General features: G+C 35.4%; 1 protein-coding gene across 1 annotated transcript in view; it reads left to right on the forward strand.

Moving 5' to 3' along the window:
* Nucleotides 1-19,980, forward strand: part of FBXL4 (F-box and leucine rich repeat protein 4) — a 69,042-nt gene that overhangs the window by 46,862 nt on the left and 2,200 nt on the right. Inside the window, 2 exon segments of the mRNA XM_025042835.1 lie at nt 12,935-13,006; nt 16,567-16,879. Of these exon segments, the coding sequence (XP_024898603.1) occupies nt 12,935-13,006; nt 16,567-16,879 (385 nt within the window).

Consider the following 19,980-nt stretch of genomic DNA (forward strand, 5'->3'; position numbering starts at 1 on the left):
ACCTGGGCTTTCCTACAAAAGATACATAAACCATCTTCTGAAAAAAAGTATGATTTGATTTAGTGCCATGAATTTGCTTTCTGATACATAGATATGGTAGTCTTCTTAACTGCATTCTTGTTTGATTTAAAGCACACATTATTATATATTGATAAGTAGAAGCAGGGATGGCCTTTCTTTTAACAGAGCCAGTGCAGCTAGCAAACTCAGACTATAAGATCATACTGTGTAGCAAATGAAGCTCTTTCACTTGACAGAGCCAGTGCTCATAACTAACAAAGACCAAGAGGAGAAATTGAAATGAGAAGAACCTACTTTGGTCACCTAAATTGACTAACACAGACTGTCATTAGCTGTCACCTAAAATGCAGTCTAGTGCGAACAGATTAATTCAGCTAGATAACATATAAAACAAAAGGATGTTAATTACTTTGTTTTTAAACAGAATCAAGAGTTAAGATTTTAATAACTATATTTAACTCATTAATTATCATATACTAAAACTCATCAACTTTTTAAAAGTCTTCGATATGTATCTCCAGGCAACAATAGATCTATACTTATTTCTATCCTTGCGGAAGTTCCAGTGGAAATATGAGGCTTTTGGTAGGGTTGGATGTGTGTGACCTGAGCAAATGGTGTATGGTTCAGTCAGGGTCAAAAAGCCTGACTTGTCAGTGTAGTGAAGGAGAGGTTCTTAGGGGTCAGATTCATTAGAACTACATTCATGACAGTCACCAGTAAACCAGGTATAAGAAATCTACCTGGAAAGGACACCATTTATTAGAGATAGTTGATTACCACGTTCTCTCACTGTTGGTATGTCACAAGGGAAACCAAATTATACTTATAAGGCTTATTTGATTTAGTGCCATGAATTTGCTTTCTGATACACAGATGTGGTGAATTTAGAATGAGAACCCTGAGACTTATGTGACTTAAATGCTTGAAGACATCAGCCCACAACAGGTTGACACCTTCATCTTAACAGGAAGGAAGAAGTGCTTTTGGAATAAGATAAAGTCTTTGGACCAGTGTAGTCTCTTAGCTGGGCATCATTTAGATGAATAGTGTTAACAAACATATGCCTCAGATACCTCTTACATCGCGGTCCCCAACCCCTGGGCCTCAGACCAGTTCATGGCCTGTTAGGAACCAGGCTGCACAGCAAGAGGTGAGTGGCTGGCGAGCAAGTGAAGCTTCATCTGTATTTGCAGCCACTCCCCTATGCTAGCATCACCGCCTTAGCTCCACCTCAGATCATCAGGCATTAGATTCTCATAGGAGCACTGGTCCCTGGTGCCAAAAAGGTCGAGGACCACTGTCTTACATGTTTCTTTCACAGTTCAACCTTTACCCTTTGATTGAAACATTCTTTCTTTATATTTAAATAAGGTTACTGTCAAGTCCGGCTGCTGTGCAAACTGCCATTACTTTTTGACTGCATATCTCTGCCATCATCCATTACGGACAGAGATGGAAATTGATCAGCTTAGTTATTTGTGAGCAAAGATTATTATGGAAGAGATACACTACAATGGTAAAAATAGGTTCTGAAATGAAACTACAGAGCAAGGCAGATGTGTATGATTTAGTCTTAGATTTTGCTCTATCATACACATGCATTTTTTGGAATTAACAAATAATTTGAACCTTATACTAAAACTCATAGTATAGCCAAATTTCTGAATCTGTGGTCTAGTGTAGCTTTAACCATCTACGGTTTAAAAGAGCTTTCTAAGTTTTTAAACTAAGTTTAAAGAACTTTCCTTTTTTTCCTCAAAGGCACGTGTAAGAGCTTTATTAATTTATGTCATTTAAGGTCTTAAACCTTTTCTTTTTAGAGAATAATCAGAAGTCTAATTTTTCCACCACAATGTTTATCTTAAAGTTTAACCTGTAAATGACAGTATTATTTTCAAGTTGCGATCATGTATCAGTACATATCCTATGCCGTATGATATATCTAAATTGTATAAAAAAAAATTTATAGTAGATGGTTCATAGCAAATTTACATAAAGTAATTGAATTTAAATATTCTGGAATGATGATGTTTATTTTTACGTATAGTTAGTTTCAAGTACTTTAGCTCACAAAAAACTTCAAAGTTTATTCTGTATTTTTCTTCTCAGACTTATTGAAATTGGAACACGGAGGTAAAAAATTAGATTCACGCATATATGTGTATTTTAAATTCCAATAATTGAGTGATTATGTTATTAGAATTTTCTTGGTGGTGTTATGCAAATTCATGAATTTTCATGTAGTGAATATACTTTTATAAAATCCCATCTTATTACTTGTAGACATTGCTCTGTTGTGTTTGAAATGTATCATGATCAGTGAAAGTACATTTGTGATCAGGTGATATCACTAGTCTATATTTTAGCTACTATACATATGTAGTACATAAAACTTGTTATATGTTCCTTTAATATGCTTCCCAGGAATCATATATTAGAGTGGAGAATACTGATTTGGAATTTTTCCCTCTTATATCAAGAGTGTTATAATTAAGGGTTGCATGCTTTATTTAAGATAAGCAACAATTTTTAACTGAGCAAAAAATACTATAAACTAGTCATAACAATTATAAGCCTCTATTAATGTAAAATAGTTAACATAGTACTGCATACATTGATTTTACATGGTCTCACTGTATTATAAAATGTACATGGTATGTATAAATAAAACTACTAAGCCATAAATCTGGACTATGTGAAAGTCATATGTGAATCCAAGAAACATCAGTAATTAACTATTTTTGCTGAGTACTTAGAAGTCTGGAGAAAGGGAGGTTATGGTTTATGGATAGCATCTCTTAAAAGGCTAACAATGAAAATTTGAGTTTCTGCCTCCTTTTGCTTCTTAATAAATTTCCTTGTAACAAGTAGAGGCATTAATAATATTTCTCTATAATTTATGGTTATCCATTGGATTTTGAAGCTGCTGAATAGGGTTAGTAGGTAGATTTTTAGGTAGAATGCAAAAGGATTCTTTCTTTATGAACATATATCCTGCTACCAGACACCAGTATACACCTAGGGCACACTCTGATAATTCTGTAGAAGAAATTATGATCATCAGTCATTCCTTAGTGAATTTCCTTCCACAGTCATTTAAATAAGGTTGGCCTTTGTTTAAAAATTACAAACTCATTTGAAAATGAATCTGCTGCCTTGCATTATAAAAGCTACTAACTCTTTAAATGGTATTTCAGTTTTATAGAGCTACTCTGCTTCTATTGAATGAATTAGAGAACAAACCACAGAAGAAGATGTGGACTTGGGACTTAAAAGATATCTTAAGTCTTAAATAAGAGGTTTATAAAATTTTTCACTTTTTATTTCCAAATGCCTTTTCATAGTATATTTAATGTAGTTTTAATCCATCCATTTGAATGTTCTGGACATGTAGAAGTGCTGCAAGTACTCATGATAGTAGAATTGTTCTCTAAGTAGGGTCGACAAACTTTTTCTGTGAAAGGCCAAATAGTAAACAGGCCTTGTAGGCAATATGGTCTCTCACAAGTACTCAAGCCTGCGGTTGGAGTGTGAAACAAACATACGCAATAAATAAGTGAATGGGTGTGCCTGTATTCCAATAAAGTGGTATTTACACAACAAGTAATGGCTGGATTTGGCCCATGGGCAATAGTTTGCCAACTCCTGCTCTAAACCATTGAGTCTGTGGGGTCTCTCCAAAATCTGGCCCTTTTACATCTGGAAATGAAGAATTAGTTTCTCTTTGCTTTAGCATCAATAGCAGTACTTTAATTCTGAATACTAACAGCATAGAGAAAGAATATTCTAAAAATGCTAGAAGGAAACAGGTTTCTTCTCTAAATGGATTTGGAGAAATTGCAGACTGATCTATGGATGTGTTTTTTTAAACGCAGGTACTTCCACAGTCTCTGGTTTATCATGAACTTTGCCATAGAAAGTCATGAAACTATTAACTTGTGCTTGCTCACGTCAGTGCTACCTCTCACCCCTTTGATTTATCTCTATTTGACATCCCTCACAGCATCTCTTCCAAAGTCATCCTTGCTTTTTTTCTTTAGCCATCCCTTCCATCCCCTCATATCTTAGTTTCAGCATTTGATCTCATATCTCTAATTTAGCAAAGACGTGTGATGTCATTCAACATGAATTTCTTTCGTTCTATGTTAGTTCTTTTTTAAGGTGGGCATGAAAAATGATAGTTCTCTCTATATTAAATGAATTTTTAATTCTCAGTTTAATGTACAGACTTTAAGTTATTGTAAAATATTTGCTCTGAATTCCTCTTTACGACTAGAAATTCCTTCAGAATGCATCTACTCTTACACAGGATGTTTTTTAAATATATAATTATAGAATCTTAATTCAACAATGAATTGTTTGTGCCTTAAAATTATAATCTTTAAGAGACAATAAGCAACAGATATGGCTTCTCTAAGGAATAGTCCGAGTAGGTCAATGTGGTGTTCTTACATACAATAAGTATTTTTTGTCTTACAATACAATAAGTATTTTTTGTCTTACTCTTCTTTTTAATTAGAAGAACCAATTCAACAGGGAATTCATCTCAAACTCTATCAAGAGAATCTTATTGACCCATCATGGGGGCAGTCCAGAGCTAGGTGACTATGTTAGATGGCTATCCAAGCCACCCCAGGGGTTGGATGTAAATCTTAGAGAAAGGGAATTTGGACCTGGGCAGATATAACAAAAAGTATATAGCGACCTGGCATTGGCTGTGCTTCAAGGTCAGAACTGAGCCAGGCCTCCTCTTGGCTCCACAGAGCAGGACAACTGCATTTTCAGTAGAAGTCCCAGTTCTGGATGGGGGCAGTCTGTAAGACCTTAGACAGGGAAGAATAAAAAGAGTGAGGGCAGGGAATTGGAGTTCAAAGAAGTAAATTAAAGTATATTTTAAAACAGAACAAGAAATTTTGGACCATAAATAGGTTAAAACAGCTAGAATCAGTAGTTGTAAAAAAGAACTGATTAGAAATCTAGGAAATGAATGATAGTCGTTGTAATAAAAAATAAGTTGATAAATTCTAAATTAGACACAAAGAGAATTGCTAAATTGGAAGTATGAAGAATGTACTTAAATTTGTAAAATCTTTGAATGTCAGACATTGCTGTTAAGTAGTTTATTATATATATCTATAATATAAACTCACTTAAGCCTCATAGCAACCCTATTTATTCATTTAATAAATACATATTGTGCCAATCACTGTATTACTTACCTGTTGTTGTATAACAGTTACCCCAAAACTTAGTGGCTTAAGAAAACCTCCATTCACGATCTCACACAGTTTCTGTACGTCAGGAATCTGAGAGCAATTTGGCTGAGTAGTTTTGGCTCAGGGTTTCTAACAAGGTTGCAGTCAAGTTGTTGTCGAGGCTACAGTCATCTCAGAACTTGACTGCACCTGGAGGATTAGCTCCAAGCTCACACGCATGGCTATTGGCAAAATTCCTCTTTAGCTGTTGGCCAGAGGCCTCTGTTTCATTCTACATAGGCCTCTCCTGCCTGAGTATCCTCATGACATGGCAGCTAGCTTTTCTCAAGTGAGCTATGAGGGATGGAGGAACCCAAGAGGAGCCACAGCCCTTTTATAGCTGTATTAGGGTTCTCCTGAGAAACGGGAGGGATGGGTGGGGAAGGGGGGGAAGAGAGAGAGAGAGAGAGAGAGAGAGAGAGAGAGAGAGAGAGAGAGAGAGAGATCTGGCCTCAAAAATATTTGTGTCTGTGGGGATGTGGTTTTGTGTGTGTGTAGCTTTATTATAAGGAATTGGCTCATGTGATCTGGAGGCCGTTAAGTCCCAAGTCCTATGTGGTAAGTCAGCAAGCTGGAGACCTAGAAGAGCCAATGGTATATAGTTCCAGTCCAAAGGCCAGCAGACTTGAGACCTAGGAAGAACTGATGTTTCAGTTTGAGTTCAGAGTCAGGAATAAGTTCATGTCCAAGTTCAAAAGCCATTAGACAGGAAGAATTCTCTCTTACTTGGGGGAGAATCAGCATTTTGTTGTGTTCAGGTCTTTGATTGATTGGATAAGGTCCACCCACATTAGAGAATAATCTGCTTTACTCAGTCTACTGATTTAAATATTAACCTCATCCAAAAACACCCTCACAGAAACACCCAGAATAATATTAGACCAAATATCTGGGTACCCTGTGGTCTAGTTAGGTTGATACATAATATTAACCATCACAATAACCTTGCATACCATCACTTCTGCTATCTTCTCTTTGTTAGAAGTAAGTCACTAAGTCCAGCCCACACTCAAAAGGAGAAGAATTAAGTTCCACCTCTGGGAGGAAGGCTATAGAATAATTTGTGGGCATATTTTTAAAAATACTGTGGACACTGGTATTTGAGAGACTCCAATGTTCATTTAATAGGAGTTCCAAAAGAAAAACAAAATGGAAGAAATGATGGAGAAGCAATATTTGAAGAGAGAATTGTTAAGAATCATCTTTCATAACAAAAAGTTGTAAGTCTTCAAATATTCACTCAGTATAGCAAACAGAATAAATGAAAGTAAATCTTTAGCTGTATTGTGACGAAATTGCAGAATATAAAAGATAAAGGGACAAGAGCTATCAGAGAGAAAAGACATATTACTTATAGAGGAAGATAGACTGACAGTAGACTTTTAATTAAAATAATAGAGGCTGATAGGTAATGGAGTAATACTTTCAAAATGATGAAAAAAGATAACTGTCATTTAAAAATTTTAAGCCTGGATAAATTTCCATTCAAGACTAAGGAGATATATAAAGACTAAATGTGTTATTTAACTTTCTGTGACTCAGATTCCTTATCTATAAATGGGAATAATAAGTTATTTTCTTATAGGTTATTATCTGCTCTGTTTACTGACATATCTCAAGTGTCTAAACAGTGCCTAATACACAGTAGGCATTCAATAAATATTTATTAATTGAGTAAATGAGTGGATAGGCTGTTACAGGGACTAAACATATGAATAATAGGATTGTTTTGAGGATTAATATATAAAGAATTTACAGGAGTGCCTGACATGTTAATAACTACTCAATAAATGTTTGTTGTTAAGATTTTACCACTCGTAGATGCTCACTAAAAGAACTATTAAAAATATTTTTCAAAAAGAAGAAAAATTCAGAAAGAAGGTGTCAGATATAATAAACAATTATGACAGAAATTGATAAAGTGTCAGTGAATAATGATCATGGAGGAACAAAGAAAGAAAAAGTATTTTTTTGGTATTATTTTTATATCAGAGAGTGAAAGGCCAAAAACAGCTAAGAGTTTTGAAGAATAAGGAAAGGATATTTTCCTTACTAGATTTATAGACTTATTACAAACTATAATAATTAAGACCAAAGTATTGTTACAGGGAAAGGCAAATAGACCAGTGAAACAAAATGACCCAGAAATAAACACACATATACGGGAACTTGACATATGACAGAAAATATCACAAATCAGTAGATAAGGTAGAATCTTCTAAATTGAAGTGGGACAAGTGGTTATTTTTAAAGGAGGAAAATGAAATTTGATATCCTACCATGTATAAAATCAATTCCAGTTGAGTTAAAACCTAAGTGCAAAAACAAACAAACAAACAAACAAACAACTTTAAAGCCGTCACTAAAAAAAGTAGTAGAGTACTATTCTTCCTTGAGTAAAAAGAGACTTTTTAGAAAAGACAACAGAATACACACATAAAGATTGATGTGACTATATTAAAATTTAAAATTTCATGTCTCAGAAGATTCTATAAACAAAGCAAAAAGACAAGTCCCATATTTAGAGAAGCTGTTTGTAATGGATATAACAAAGATTGGTATTCAGCATAAAAAAGAATTTGTACAAGAAGGAAGAAGCAACCTAATAGAAAAATCAGTAAAGGATATGATTAAGCAATTTACAGAGTAGGAAATATGAGTGGCCTATAAACATATGAAAAAATCTTCAATCTCACTAGGATGATACTAATGCAAATTATACTAATCCATACTCATCAGAAAGGCAGACATTAAAAAGGAGAAAAGATGGTATGTTGACAAAGATGTGAAGACCCCACAGTCTTATACTGCTGGTAGGAGCATCAGTAGATACAATTACTCAGGAAAGCTATTTTACAAAATCTAATAAAGTCAGCATAAACACTTAGAAATTCTTCCTCTTGTATGTGCTCTAGAGAAATACTCTTCTATAAATGCACAAGGAAGCCCTTATAAGAATGTTTTATTCTAACATTTTTTGTTATGCTAAACCAAATGAGAGTGTATGCTATAGTATATTTGCATAATGGAATAGTATACAACAGTTAAAAAGTCAGTGAACTAAAGTTGTGAGTTATGGATGAATCCCTCACAAACACTGTTGAGGAAGATGCAGAAGTATGTGCACATTATAATACCATTTATATAAGAATCACGTAGAACAATATTATATCTTATTTATGGATCCATAATGTGTAGTAAAATTTTATAATCTTCAAGCATGCTTTTATTCTTTTTATTTATTTTTTTATTTTTTTTCAAGTATGCTTTTAAACACTGAATCATGATAAAGGTTACCTCTGAGGAAGTATGTAAATGGATGGAGGGGTACACAAATAGAGAAGTGTAAGCAAAGAAGGCAAAATGGTAAGATTTGCTTTACTTGAATTGTGGCTTATATGGGTGTTCCTTATACTGGACACTATACTTGTCTGTATATTTGATTCTTTGCTGTAAATAATTTAAAAATAAATCACCAAACAAGTTCCATGAATGAAATTGTGTGTGTGTGTGTGTGTGTGTGTGTGTGTGTGTGTGTGTGGTGTGTGTATGAGAGTTTCAAATTTCTTAGCCACAAGAATATGTAGGATTCTCTCCAAAAATTCTCTAATATGTTCTGGATCTTGCTCATGGGAAAAATCTTGTAAAACCACCTTGTTGTTAACTTTATATCATTTCCCCATCTGTTAGTAAGTTAAAATAGCTAACTATTATGGAGAATCTGAAAATGAACTTATCTTTATATATGTAGTTGTGTTGAAACATAAGCATAAAGTCAACATAAACATTCTTTTGCTTAAATTTAAAGAAATGCCCAATAGTGAAACAAGTAGTCTTGTCTAATGTTGCTGTATGGCCTCTTATACCTGTTATTATTTTATTTTTGAATAAGTTTATTTTATCTAAAATACTTTATTTTCCTAATGAGAATCTTTTCTGTATTTGAACAATTTTCTTTGAGAAGTTCTGACTTTGATAAGTAGCTATTTATTTTTTAATTTTTAAAATTTTTTTTATTTTTCAATTACAGTTGACATACCATATTAGTTTCAGGTACAACATAGTGATTAGACATTTATGTAACTTATGAAGTGATCATCTCGATAAGTCTAGTACCCATTTGACACCATACATAGTTATTACAATATTATTGACTATGCTACACTTTACATCCCCATAACTATTTTGTAACTACCAATTTGTATTTCTTAATCCCTTCCTTCTTTTCACCCATCCCCTAATCCCCCTCTCCTCTGGCTATTATCAAAATGTTCTCTGTATCTATGAGTTTGTTTCTGTTTTGTTTGTTTGTTTTGTTCTTTAGATTCCACATTTAAGTGAAACCCTATGGTATTTGTTTTTCTCTGACTTATTTCACTTAGCATAATCCCCTCTATGTCCATCCATGTTGTTGCAGATGGCAAGATTTCATTCTTTTTATGGCTAATACTCCATTGTACATATGTACCACTTCTTTATCTGTTCATCTGTTGATAGACACTCAGATTGCTTCCATATCTTGGCTATTGTAAATTATGTTGCAATGAACATATGGATGCACATGTCCCTTTGAAGTAGTGTCTTGGGTTTCTTCAGATAAATACCTAGAAGTGGGATTACTGGGTCCTTCTTTGTTTCTTGTTTTAGCCTTTGTTTTAAAGTCTATTTTGTCTGGTGTAATTATTGCTACTCTAGCTTTTTTTCTATTTCCATTTTCATGAAATATCTTTTTTCATTTCTTTACTTTCATTCTGTGTGTATCTTTTTATCTGAATTGAGTCTCTTATAGACACCATATGTAAGGGTCTTATTTCCTTATCCATTCAGCCACCCTGTGTCTTTTGATTGGAGCGTTTGATCCATTTACATTTAAAGTAATTGTTGATAGTTATGTAGTTATTGCCACTTTATTATTCACATTTTTTTTCTTTTTCTTAAAAGAGTCCCTTTAACTTTTCTTGCGGTCTTGGCTTGGTGGAGATGAACTCCTTTAGTTTTTTCTTGTCTGGGAAGCTCTTTATCTGTCTTTCAGTTCTAAATGATAGCTTTGCTGGGTAGACTAATCTTGGTTGTAGGACCTTGCTTTTCATCACTGAATATTTCATGCCAGTCTTTACTGGCCTGCAGAGTTTCTTTTGAGAAATCAACTGACAGTCTTATGGGGGTTCCTTTGTAAGTAACTGCTTTTCTCTTGCTGCTTTTAAGATTCTCCCTTTGTCCTTAACCTTTAACATTTAATTGTGATGTGCCTTGGTGTGGGTCTCTTACGGTTCATCTTGTTTGGAACTCTGTGCTTCCCTGGCTTGTAAGTCTATTATTTTGCCAGGTTAGAGAAGATTTCAGTCATTATTTCTTCAAGTAGGTTTTCAATTCCTTTCTCTCTTCTCTTTCTGGTACCCCTATGATGCAAATGTTATACTTGATATTATCCCAGAGGCCCCTTAAGCCATCCTCATTTTTTTTGGATTCTTTTTTTTTTTTTGCTGTTCAGATTGGGTGTTTTCTGCTTTATCTTCTAAATCACTGATTTGACTCTCTGCTTCATCTAATTTACTGCTGATTCCCTCTAATGCATTCTTCATTTCAGTTATTGTATTCTTCATTTCTGACTGGTTCTTTTTTATATCTTCTATCTTAATTTTTACATTTCTTATTTCTTTGTTGAAGTTCTCATTGAGACATTGAATATCCTTATAAGCAATGTTTTGGACTTTGTATGTGGTAGATTGCTTGTCTCCATTTTGTTTAGTTCTTTTTCTGGAGCTTTGTTCTGTTCTTTCATTTGAGACATGTTTGTCTTCCCATTTTCTCTGCCTCCTGTTTTTGTTTCTATGTATTATATAGAGCTGCCATGTCTCCCGGTCTTAGTAGAGTGGCCTTATGTAGAAGGTGTGCTGTGGGGCCCAGTGGCGCAGTCTCCTTGGTCTCCTGAGCCAGGTGTGTCCCTTTTATGGGTTATGTGTACCCTGCTGTGGTAGTTGAGCCTTGATTGCTGTTGGCACCTCATTGGGAGGGATTAACCTTCAGGCGATTGGCTGTGAGGACTGCCCTGAAACGATACAGTCGACCAGTTATGTAGGGGCTGACCTTACACAGCAGGATTTGCTTTAGCGGGGCTCTGGTGCCTGCCAAGTCTGCCCTTTGGGTGTGTCATGTGTGGAGGTGGTTGGGTGGTGCTCTGGTGTGGTCTGAATATGACCACTGGGTGTGTTTGTTCTGGGGCCTCTTGGGAGACGCTCTAGTGCAGGCCAGGTTCAGTCACTGGTTATATCCTGCTGCAGGCTACTTGGTATGAGCTCCAAAGTGATCTGCAGGTGGGTGCCACTTGCGCTGAGCTTGGAGGTGCCTGGGAGGGACTAAACTGTGAACTGAGGCCAGCTGCTGCTAGTGCTGGGCTTGGGGCTGTTTAGCAAGAGGTACGGGCATTCTGAGGCCAGATGCTGCTTGCTTCGGGTTTGTGAACCTTTGAGAGGTTTTAGGAAAGAATGCAGCATGAGCCAAGATAGGCTGTTTATATGGAAAAGCCACTGGAAGTGGCTTGGGTAAGCTCACAAGTTAGGTGAGGCAGGACCTTGGAAAGTCACTGGGACCAGGGGAACAGTGTTGGCTAGTGATGCTAACTACTCTCCAGTGATGGAGACTCAGATTTGGCACCTCCCCCTGCACATGCAGGCTGTATGGGGCGGGGGGGGACTCAACAAATGTTTTGTATTGTCATTGACACATTCGTCATTCTTTCTCCAACTGATTATTTGTCAGTTTCTGAACATTTAAAACAGATTAAACAGAGGTTGTATAATATCATCTTCATTTTGTTAGATATGAGTAGTTCAAATGTTTAGAAAGAAATTTTGCCACATAATTGGAGTTGTTTTTTCTTAATTTATAAAGTAAAAATTAGGAATGTTTTTCACAGTTTTCATGGCAGGCATGTCATCAAATGAAATTATGTATAGAGATATTTTAGGTACCATGATTATGTCACAGTCTAGCATACTTTTGGGTTTCTTTAGTGGTGAGACTGTTTTCATTGCACAAAATAGATGGGCCGAAATGGCAGGAACATGACTAGAAAGTGGACATTATGTATGTTTCAGTCAGCATGTTGCTAGTGACAGGTGCTCAATGGTTGTTGGGATCCTTGTCAGGAAAGAGAATCCTTTGACATTAAAGTCACCACCTCAGTCCTGATTTTGGGTGACTCTATTGGCATTTCCATCAGGCTGCAGGTGATCAGTGAATGTCAGAGCTGCTGCTGTTCCTCAGTGTCACCAGCCCTCGGTGGTTTTTTTTTTTTTAAGGGAGGGATTGTTTAGCCTGTCTCGTTGTTCAGTCTTAACCAGACTTTCAGATTGCCTGCCTTTGGGAAATGAACTGAGGAGTCATAGGGAATATAGGTTTTATTTAGGGCATACAAAACCATATACAGAGTAATGACTTACATGGAGACTAGTAATGATTATCTTGACTCCAAGCCAATCAATGGTGGGAGCACCTGGGGACTCATTAAATGGCATTTGTGGTGTCTGTCACCTAGGCTTTGAGCTCTATTTCAGGAAAAGCAGTGACAGCCTTTAATGTCTAATTGACCTCTTCTCTTTGTTTCACTTTCTTTCACTTTCCATATTTGCCTCTGATGTGGTCCCTGATGGCAGCAAACAGCACTGCTCAGCATTTTGAACTTCTGTTCAGAGCTTCAACACCTCAGTTTGGGTAGTTGTGTAATGGTAAGTATTTGAAAATTCTTTACACTCAACTGCTTATTCTCTTTTTCTTCCCACAGGTGAATTTTATCTTGACTCACCCCGCTCACCACGCCCCCACCATAGCTTTTCTGATTATGGTTAACTACCCTACTTTTAAACATTTTTCTTAAATTGGAGAGTATGTGTTTGAAACAGTCACATTATTTATCCATGAGTGCAAGAAGAAAAGTATAGTGTGATAAAAAGTTTGGTTCTGCCTCAAGTCAAATGTTATCTTAGACAAGTTATTATTATTATTATTATTATTTTATAAACTAAGTTATTAATTATACCCAAATGCCAGTAGTTGAGTAAGTTTTTCACAAAGCTAATTTTGGTTTTTAAGTTCTGAGAATATTTCCTGGATATGTTGATGATAGTAGATAGGTTTATTTTGTTTGTTTTTGTGTTTGTCTTACTGGCCTTACTGGGTGAGATAAAAAGATGGATATTCTGTGTTGGAACTCAAATTTTTTTTAATTTTACTGGTCCATAAAATCCAAAGGCCTAGGGACTATTGGACTAGATGGTCTTTAAAGTACTTCCAATTCAAAATATGAATTTATGTGCCACTGAAAGAGCTCACGGGATGAGTTAAATATTTTTCATCTGAATTACATGGCTTATAAATAATACTGACACTTAAGGGACTATAGAACTCTTGGTGTTTCTGTGCATATGTGTGTGTGTGTGCATATACGCACACACAGGAAATGCAGCTCCCAATAAATTGACTATGAACAATCTATTCCTCTTCACTTTCTTACCCACCCAAGGCAGATTTAGGAGATCCCCAACCATTCCAGTTTTGCATCTACTTATTAGGAAGACCAAAATAAGCAGGATGATTGTAAGATTCTAGAGAGGTTCTCTTGGTGTCCTAGGCTTGGAATCAACAGGCACAGTTACTGACCTAAAATAGATCCCATTTGAACATCTTTAGAGCTCAGCAATGGCTTCAGAGATGCCCCGAGGTTTGGCAGTGTAGAGGCCAGTTGTAATGATATTTATCTCTATGTCCCTCTAGTTTTTAATCCTGGTTGTTAGGCCTTATAAAACCCCAAATATGAGCACAGGCCCATTCTGGTCTCTGGAAACAATCTAGGGAGCCCACTAACTCAGCATTAGTTTTCTTTGTTTTGGGCCAAATTCTTACCTTAGTAAGTCATTTCATGGGCTTCTGTTGGGTTCTTCTAGATGGGCCCAGTGACATTCGATTGGCTGTTTCTTTAACAACAGTTGTTTGCCTTTGCTTAAACCAGTGTTTTCCAACTTTACCTAACTTCTTTAAAAGTTAAATTTATTGGAGTGACATTGGTTAATAAAATTATATAGGTTTCAAATATACAATTCAATAATACATCATCTGGATATTGCACTGTGTGTTCACAGCCCAAAGTCAAATCTCATATCACCATATATTTGACCTCCTTTACCCTTATCTACTTTCCCCCACCCCCATCCCTCTGGTAACCACTAAACTGTTGTCTGTATCTGTGAGTTTTTGTTTGTTTATTTGTCTTGTTTGTTTATTGCTTTCAGTTTTATATCCCACCTATTAGTGAAATCATGACTATTGAATGCATTTTTCCATATTATATCTATTAATATGTAATATACTATGGGAAATGCTGCCTTAGATAAATAAGCTATTTTTAAGTAAAATATCATTACTGCTGGTATTGTTTGTCAGGAAATGAAGTTTTAAGGACTTTATAGAAATACCGCTAATAATTGCTGATACTGTTACTACCGTCATGAGTGAAATATTTCATGCTTGTCATAGAAGTACCATTCTTACTTCACAGCAGGTCCAGGATTTACCAGGACAGTAACGTAGACATCTCTTGATTGATACTTTAATACCATGTTTATCTCAGTTTCTTTTGTCAGTTGAACAAAAGGGAGGATGATTCATTCACTATTTTATTTTTGACTGTCAAAATAATAGCAGTCAGAATCATGGGTTTCAGAAAGTTTCTAAATTCTTTCTTTCTAAAGAAGTGAATTGGCTGCAGTAATTATCAAAGCTCCAGTTTTGTATTGTTCAGGTATACTCACTTTAGTAAATAGTTATATTCCCCCAAATCTGTTTCTCATGTTTTTCTCTATGATTCTACCATACACAGTTGGCTGAAGACCAGAACCTTGGAAATCATCACCACTATATCTAGTCCATAAGCCTTTGGTTCTACTGAAAATGTAGCCCAAATCTGTCCATTTCTCCAATTCCACTGCTATTACCTTAATCCAAGCCCCTGTCTCTCTTCGAAGCTAGTGTAGGCCTCTTCGCTGGGCCTCCTCCTTCATTCTTGGCCAACATAGACCACCTTCCAGAAAGAAGCAAGAGGGGTTTTGGTTTTTGTTTTAATGTAAATCATATGTTTCAAACCCTCCAGTGATTTCCTTAGTACTTAAAATAAAAATCAAACTCCTTTACGGCCTAATGGCCTAGCCCCAGCATAACTCTCTGCCCTCATAGCCTGCCCTCTCCCTCACTACCCAGGGCCATACTGATCTTATTTCTGTTCTTTAGATCTGCTGGGCTCATTCTTGAAGATCCCAACAGCTACTACTCCCTCCCTCAACTCCTGACACTCTGATCACTCTCATATCACCCTGATTTATTATTTTCATACCACTGATCACTCTCCGAATTTATTTTGCTCATCTGTTTGTCTGTATGTCTTTCCCAAAAATGTAATCAAAATCTTAGTATTTTTGTTTCACTGTTGTTCCTAGCATCTTGAGTGATGCTGGTATATAATAGTTGGAAATAAGAATAAACAGTGAACAAAAGGACATAATCATTGGAATTTTTTGCTGTTTTGTTTCCTTTTGACTTCTGGTAATTCGATATCTGATTATAATAAAGTCAAATGAACCTTTTAAAAGAACCTGTTTAAATTAACATTATTGAAGCATATAAAGCCCATGAACTTAAATGTTTAATCTTTGGATAGTAGAGGCTTATCCTGTGATCTTAAGGTAAATCACTGGACACCTCCTATGAATAACAGTGATTAACACATCATTATCTAAATTATTTTCATGTTGAATATTCAGTCCCCAAATGCCTCAAACTAGTATCTTTATTAGTACAATGAGAATATTCACATACTACTTTAGAGCCTAGCAAAGTACACATCTTTATCAGGGAGATCTTATGTATCTACCAAAGTCGATTACTTACATAGAAAATAGAAGAAGCTAGGTCCTCTCAGAGTAGTAGCAGCAAGATCAAAATGGGAAGCATGTAGGAACCACATGTAATCCTCAAATTCTTCACGAAAGACTGAAAATTTCATACTGCTTCAGGATTTAATTCATTAATGTCCTCTGTCTGGATTGTGTTAAATGGATTTTTTTGCTGTTTTGTGAAACAGTGCCATATCTGTGAGATGAGTGAGCAGGTTTGTATTAATAAGCATGTGAGTATGTTTACATGGAAGCAAATAGATTATTAAGATTTTTTTAACTGCTCTAAACAGTTTATATTTCTGAGCATAATATATAAAAGATTGGAATTATTTGATTTCCAGATTGAAGACTATGATGTGATAGCTAGCATGATAGGAGCCAAATGTAAAAGACTGCGTACTCTGGATCTGTGGAGATGTAAGAATATTACTGAGAATGGGATAGCAGAACTGGCTTCTGGGTGTCCACTTCTGGAGGAACTTGACCTCGGCTGGTGCCCTACTCTGCAGAGCAGCACCGGGTGCTTCGCCAAACTGGCACGCCAGCTCCCAAACTTGCAAAAACTCTTTCTTACAGCTAACAGGTCTGTGTGTGACACAGACATCGAAGAACTGGCATGTAATTGTACCAGATTACGGCAACTGGACATATTAGGTAAGGATATAATATATAAATTTGTTTCAAAGCTTTGACATTAAAGCTAATCTCAGACTTTTTACAAGGAAAAAAACCCTTTTGGATACAATAAAAATTTTGTCTTGATAACACTGCTTGGTTTGATAGGAAGTGCAAGATAGGTTAATTGACATGTATATCTGTACTTAAGTAAAAGAGTCAGTACAATAACAGAATTTTATAGTTGAACCCATCAGAAAGCTCTAAATAACCATTAATTTTTGATCTAGTAAGAAGAGTGAGAATTTATATGAGCTGTGTTCTCCATTTTCATTAAAGACAGATAAGAAATTAATCCATTTGTATAATTAAAATATATAGATATATATTCATGGATTCTTGATGTTGAATTCTTGATTAAGGAATTTTGTAAAATCTCCATCTCTGATCATTCTAGTTTTTAGAACTAGTTCTAGCCCAAGACAAAACTTTCCAGTTCTGGTATTCTTTGTGTCCTTACTATAGTTTCCCAGAGAGGAACACTGTGAGGTTTTGTCAGTTGTTACTTTAGCCAGAAGTGCAAGCAATGCCACAGTTATAGTTGCCCACACAATTGGTACTTTGTAAATCCACATAGCACTTGCACTGTGTTCTCTGTTAATCTATTAGTACTAACAGATTAGTTTGTGAAGTGTTCATTATGTCCCTTCCTGTTTATTAAACATTCAGCAAAAGGAAAACCTGAAGATTTTCAGCACCTGTGTTTTGATTTTAGTTAAAATCTCTCCACAGTCAAAGTTTATAATACATTTGTAGATGTTGTTTATATACTTGCTTCTTACTTATTCAAGCAACTTTTAGGCAGAAGTTCTTGCCTGAAAACTTAGGAAGAAATTCTTGCCTATTACATGCATACTTTGGGCTAGATAATTTATCTGTTGTGTTTTCCTTAAACTTCATAGCTCCGTGAGTTGGACGTTAATGTCTTTTCGTAGGTGAGGGCAGTTAATCTGTGGCAGAGCCAAAGTTCAAATCCAAGGTTTTGAGCCTCATAGTACCATTTTTTTTTTAAAGCACCACACCTATTTACCTTGCTTCTTTTCCTTCCTCCCCGCCTTCTCCTTTAAATTATCCTAGACCTTATATAAGAAAAGTATTTTGAAAAGTTTAAGAAAAAGTCACAGGAAGAATGAGGAAAGGTGGCCAGGGCCTTTTAAAATGAATTGTTAATTGCATCACGTCTCCCTCAAAACAAAAAACAAAACCACAGAAACTCATACACTAGAGATGATGAGTAGCCAGTATCTAAAAGATACTACAGAAGCACAAAAAAGTTAGTAACACTGATCCTAAAACAAAAGCCCAGTTGTGAGAAATAGTAGGTTTAGGTGTCAGGTGACCTAACTTTGGCTTATAAATGTATTAATTACTTGACAAAGATATAAAATAAGAATAGGTAAGAATTATAATGATTTCTTTTTGAAAACATTTGTAACTTTTATGAGCATAAGTGCAAGGAAGTATCATTATCTATTACACCAGAACTAATTATAGATGAAAGTTAGCCATCAAGCAACTATATCGGAACATCTCATTTCAAATATGAAGAACACAGTAAAAAATAATATCAATAATAATAATAACGTTAACAGCAGTGTTACTATATGTTTTATACTGTTCTGAATATATATTAACTGATTTAATTCTTACAACAACCTTATGAGATAGTTATTAGTATTAGCCACAAATGAGGATGAAACAGGTTAAGTGATCTTCACAGGGTCTCCTGGCTAGTAAGGAATCTGGATTTGAACCAGAGTCTATGTGCCTAACTACCATCTTATATTTTTTTTATTTTTACTGTTTTTTTGTTGTTGTTGTTATTGTTGTTATTGTTTCTTTTCATCCTTAAGTGTTAGAATCCTAATATGTTAAAATAATTCTTAGTTAAGCCAAGATGATAGTCATTTTATTTGTCATTTTGTGATTAACATATAGGAGTGTTAAGTGGCATACCTATTTCATACTGGAAATACTGGCCAGTACAAAGATTAGTAAGATACAGTTCTTACCTTCAGAGAGTTTATAACAAGAAGTAGAAGAAGTATATGTATAACTGTAATGCAAGCCAGAAGCAAGTCCATTTTAATAGAGCTCAAGGAAAAGAGAGTATACCTTATTAGAGAAATAAGGAAAAGCTCAATTTAAAAGGTTAATAGGTACTTGAAAGCTATCCTTGGAAAATGAATAGGAAATAGGGATAGGAGGGCATTTTAGGAAGAATGAATAGCATGAAATAAAAGCAGAGGAGTTAAAATACAGAATATTTTTAGAGAATAAGCAACCTAATTTAACTGAGAATGTTACTATAAGGGAAGCTTTCATGGAAAGTTTTGAATAGCAAGATGAGGAATCTGCACAAAATTAAGGAAGAGCTATTATCAGGTTTTAATTAGGGGTGTGAGTGGTACTTTCAGGGCTATATTTTAGGAATATTAATCTGGAAACAAGTAGTAGGTGAATTGAGGAAGGTAGAGATCAAAATCAGAGATTAGCTGCAATAATCCATCGAATGAGAATCCATATCAGGGTGATGGGATTGGAAAATTACCCACCATCCCTTCATTGCTTCATTTATTACATACTTTTTGAGCAAATACCATGTCAGGTACTGTTTTAAACACTGGAACTATGTCAGTGAACAAGATAGATATGGCCGCTGCCCTGAAGGAGCAAGCTGACTGAAAACATAATTGTATCATAAGTGAGTAACAAAACAAAAGCACAGAGTGCCCTGGAAGCCTAGGACAGGGAAATCTAGCCCAGTTATATTTTCAATCTCTGACTTCCTCTCCTGACATTCTCTTAGGAACTCCTAATTTATCAGGAAACTCAGATTCTAATGACCAAGACTTGCAAATAGAAAATAATCAGAGTCCATAGGTTGCAGCCAGCTATGTTCAGACTTCAAGAGGGTCTGGAAGACCATCAAAAAGCAAAGAAGCTGTTTTCTCTTTTCCCTTCCTTTTTCTATCCTGCATGCTCAGGCACCTGTCCTCTACCCCTGCTCTCTGCAGCTATACGCTCACAAAGACTTTTGTTTTGGGAATATTATTTTATTATTTATTTATTTTTCTCTA

This window comes from Pteropus alecto, unplaced genomic scaffold, assembly GCF_000325575.1.
Source record: "Pteropus alecto unplaced genomic scaffold, ASM32557v1 scaffold7, whole genome shotgun sequence".
Classification (NCBI taxonomy): domain Eukaryota; kingdom Metazoa; phylum Chordata; class Mammalia; order Chiroptera; family Pteropodidae; genus Pteropus; species Pteropus alecto.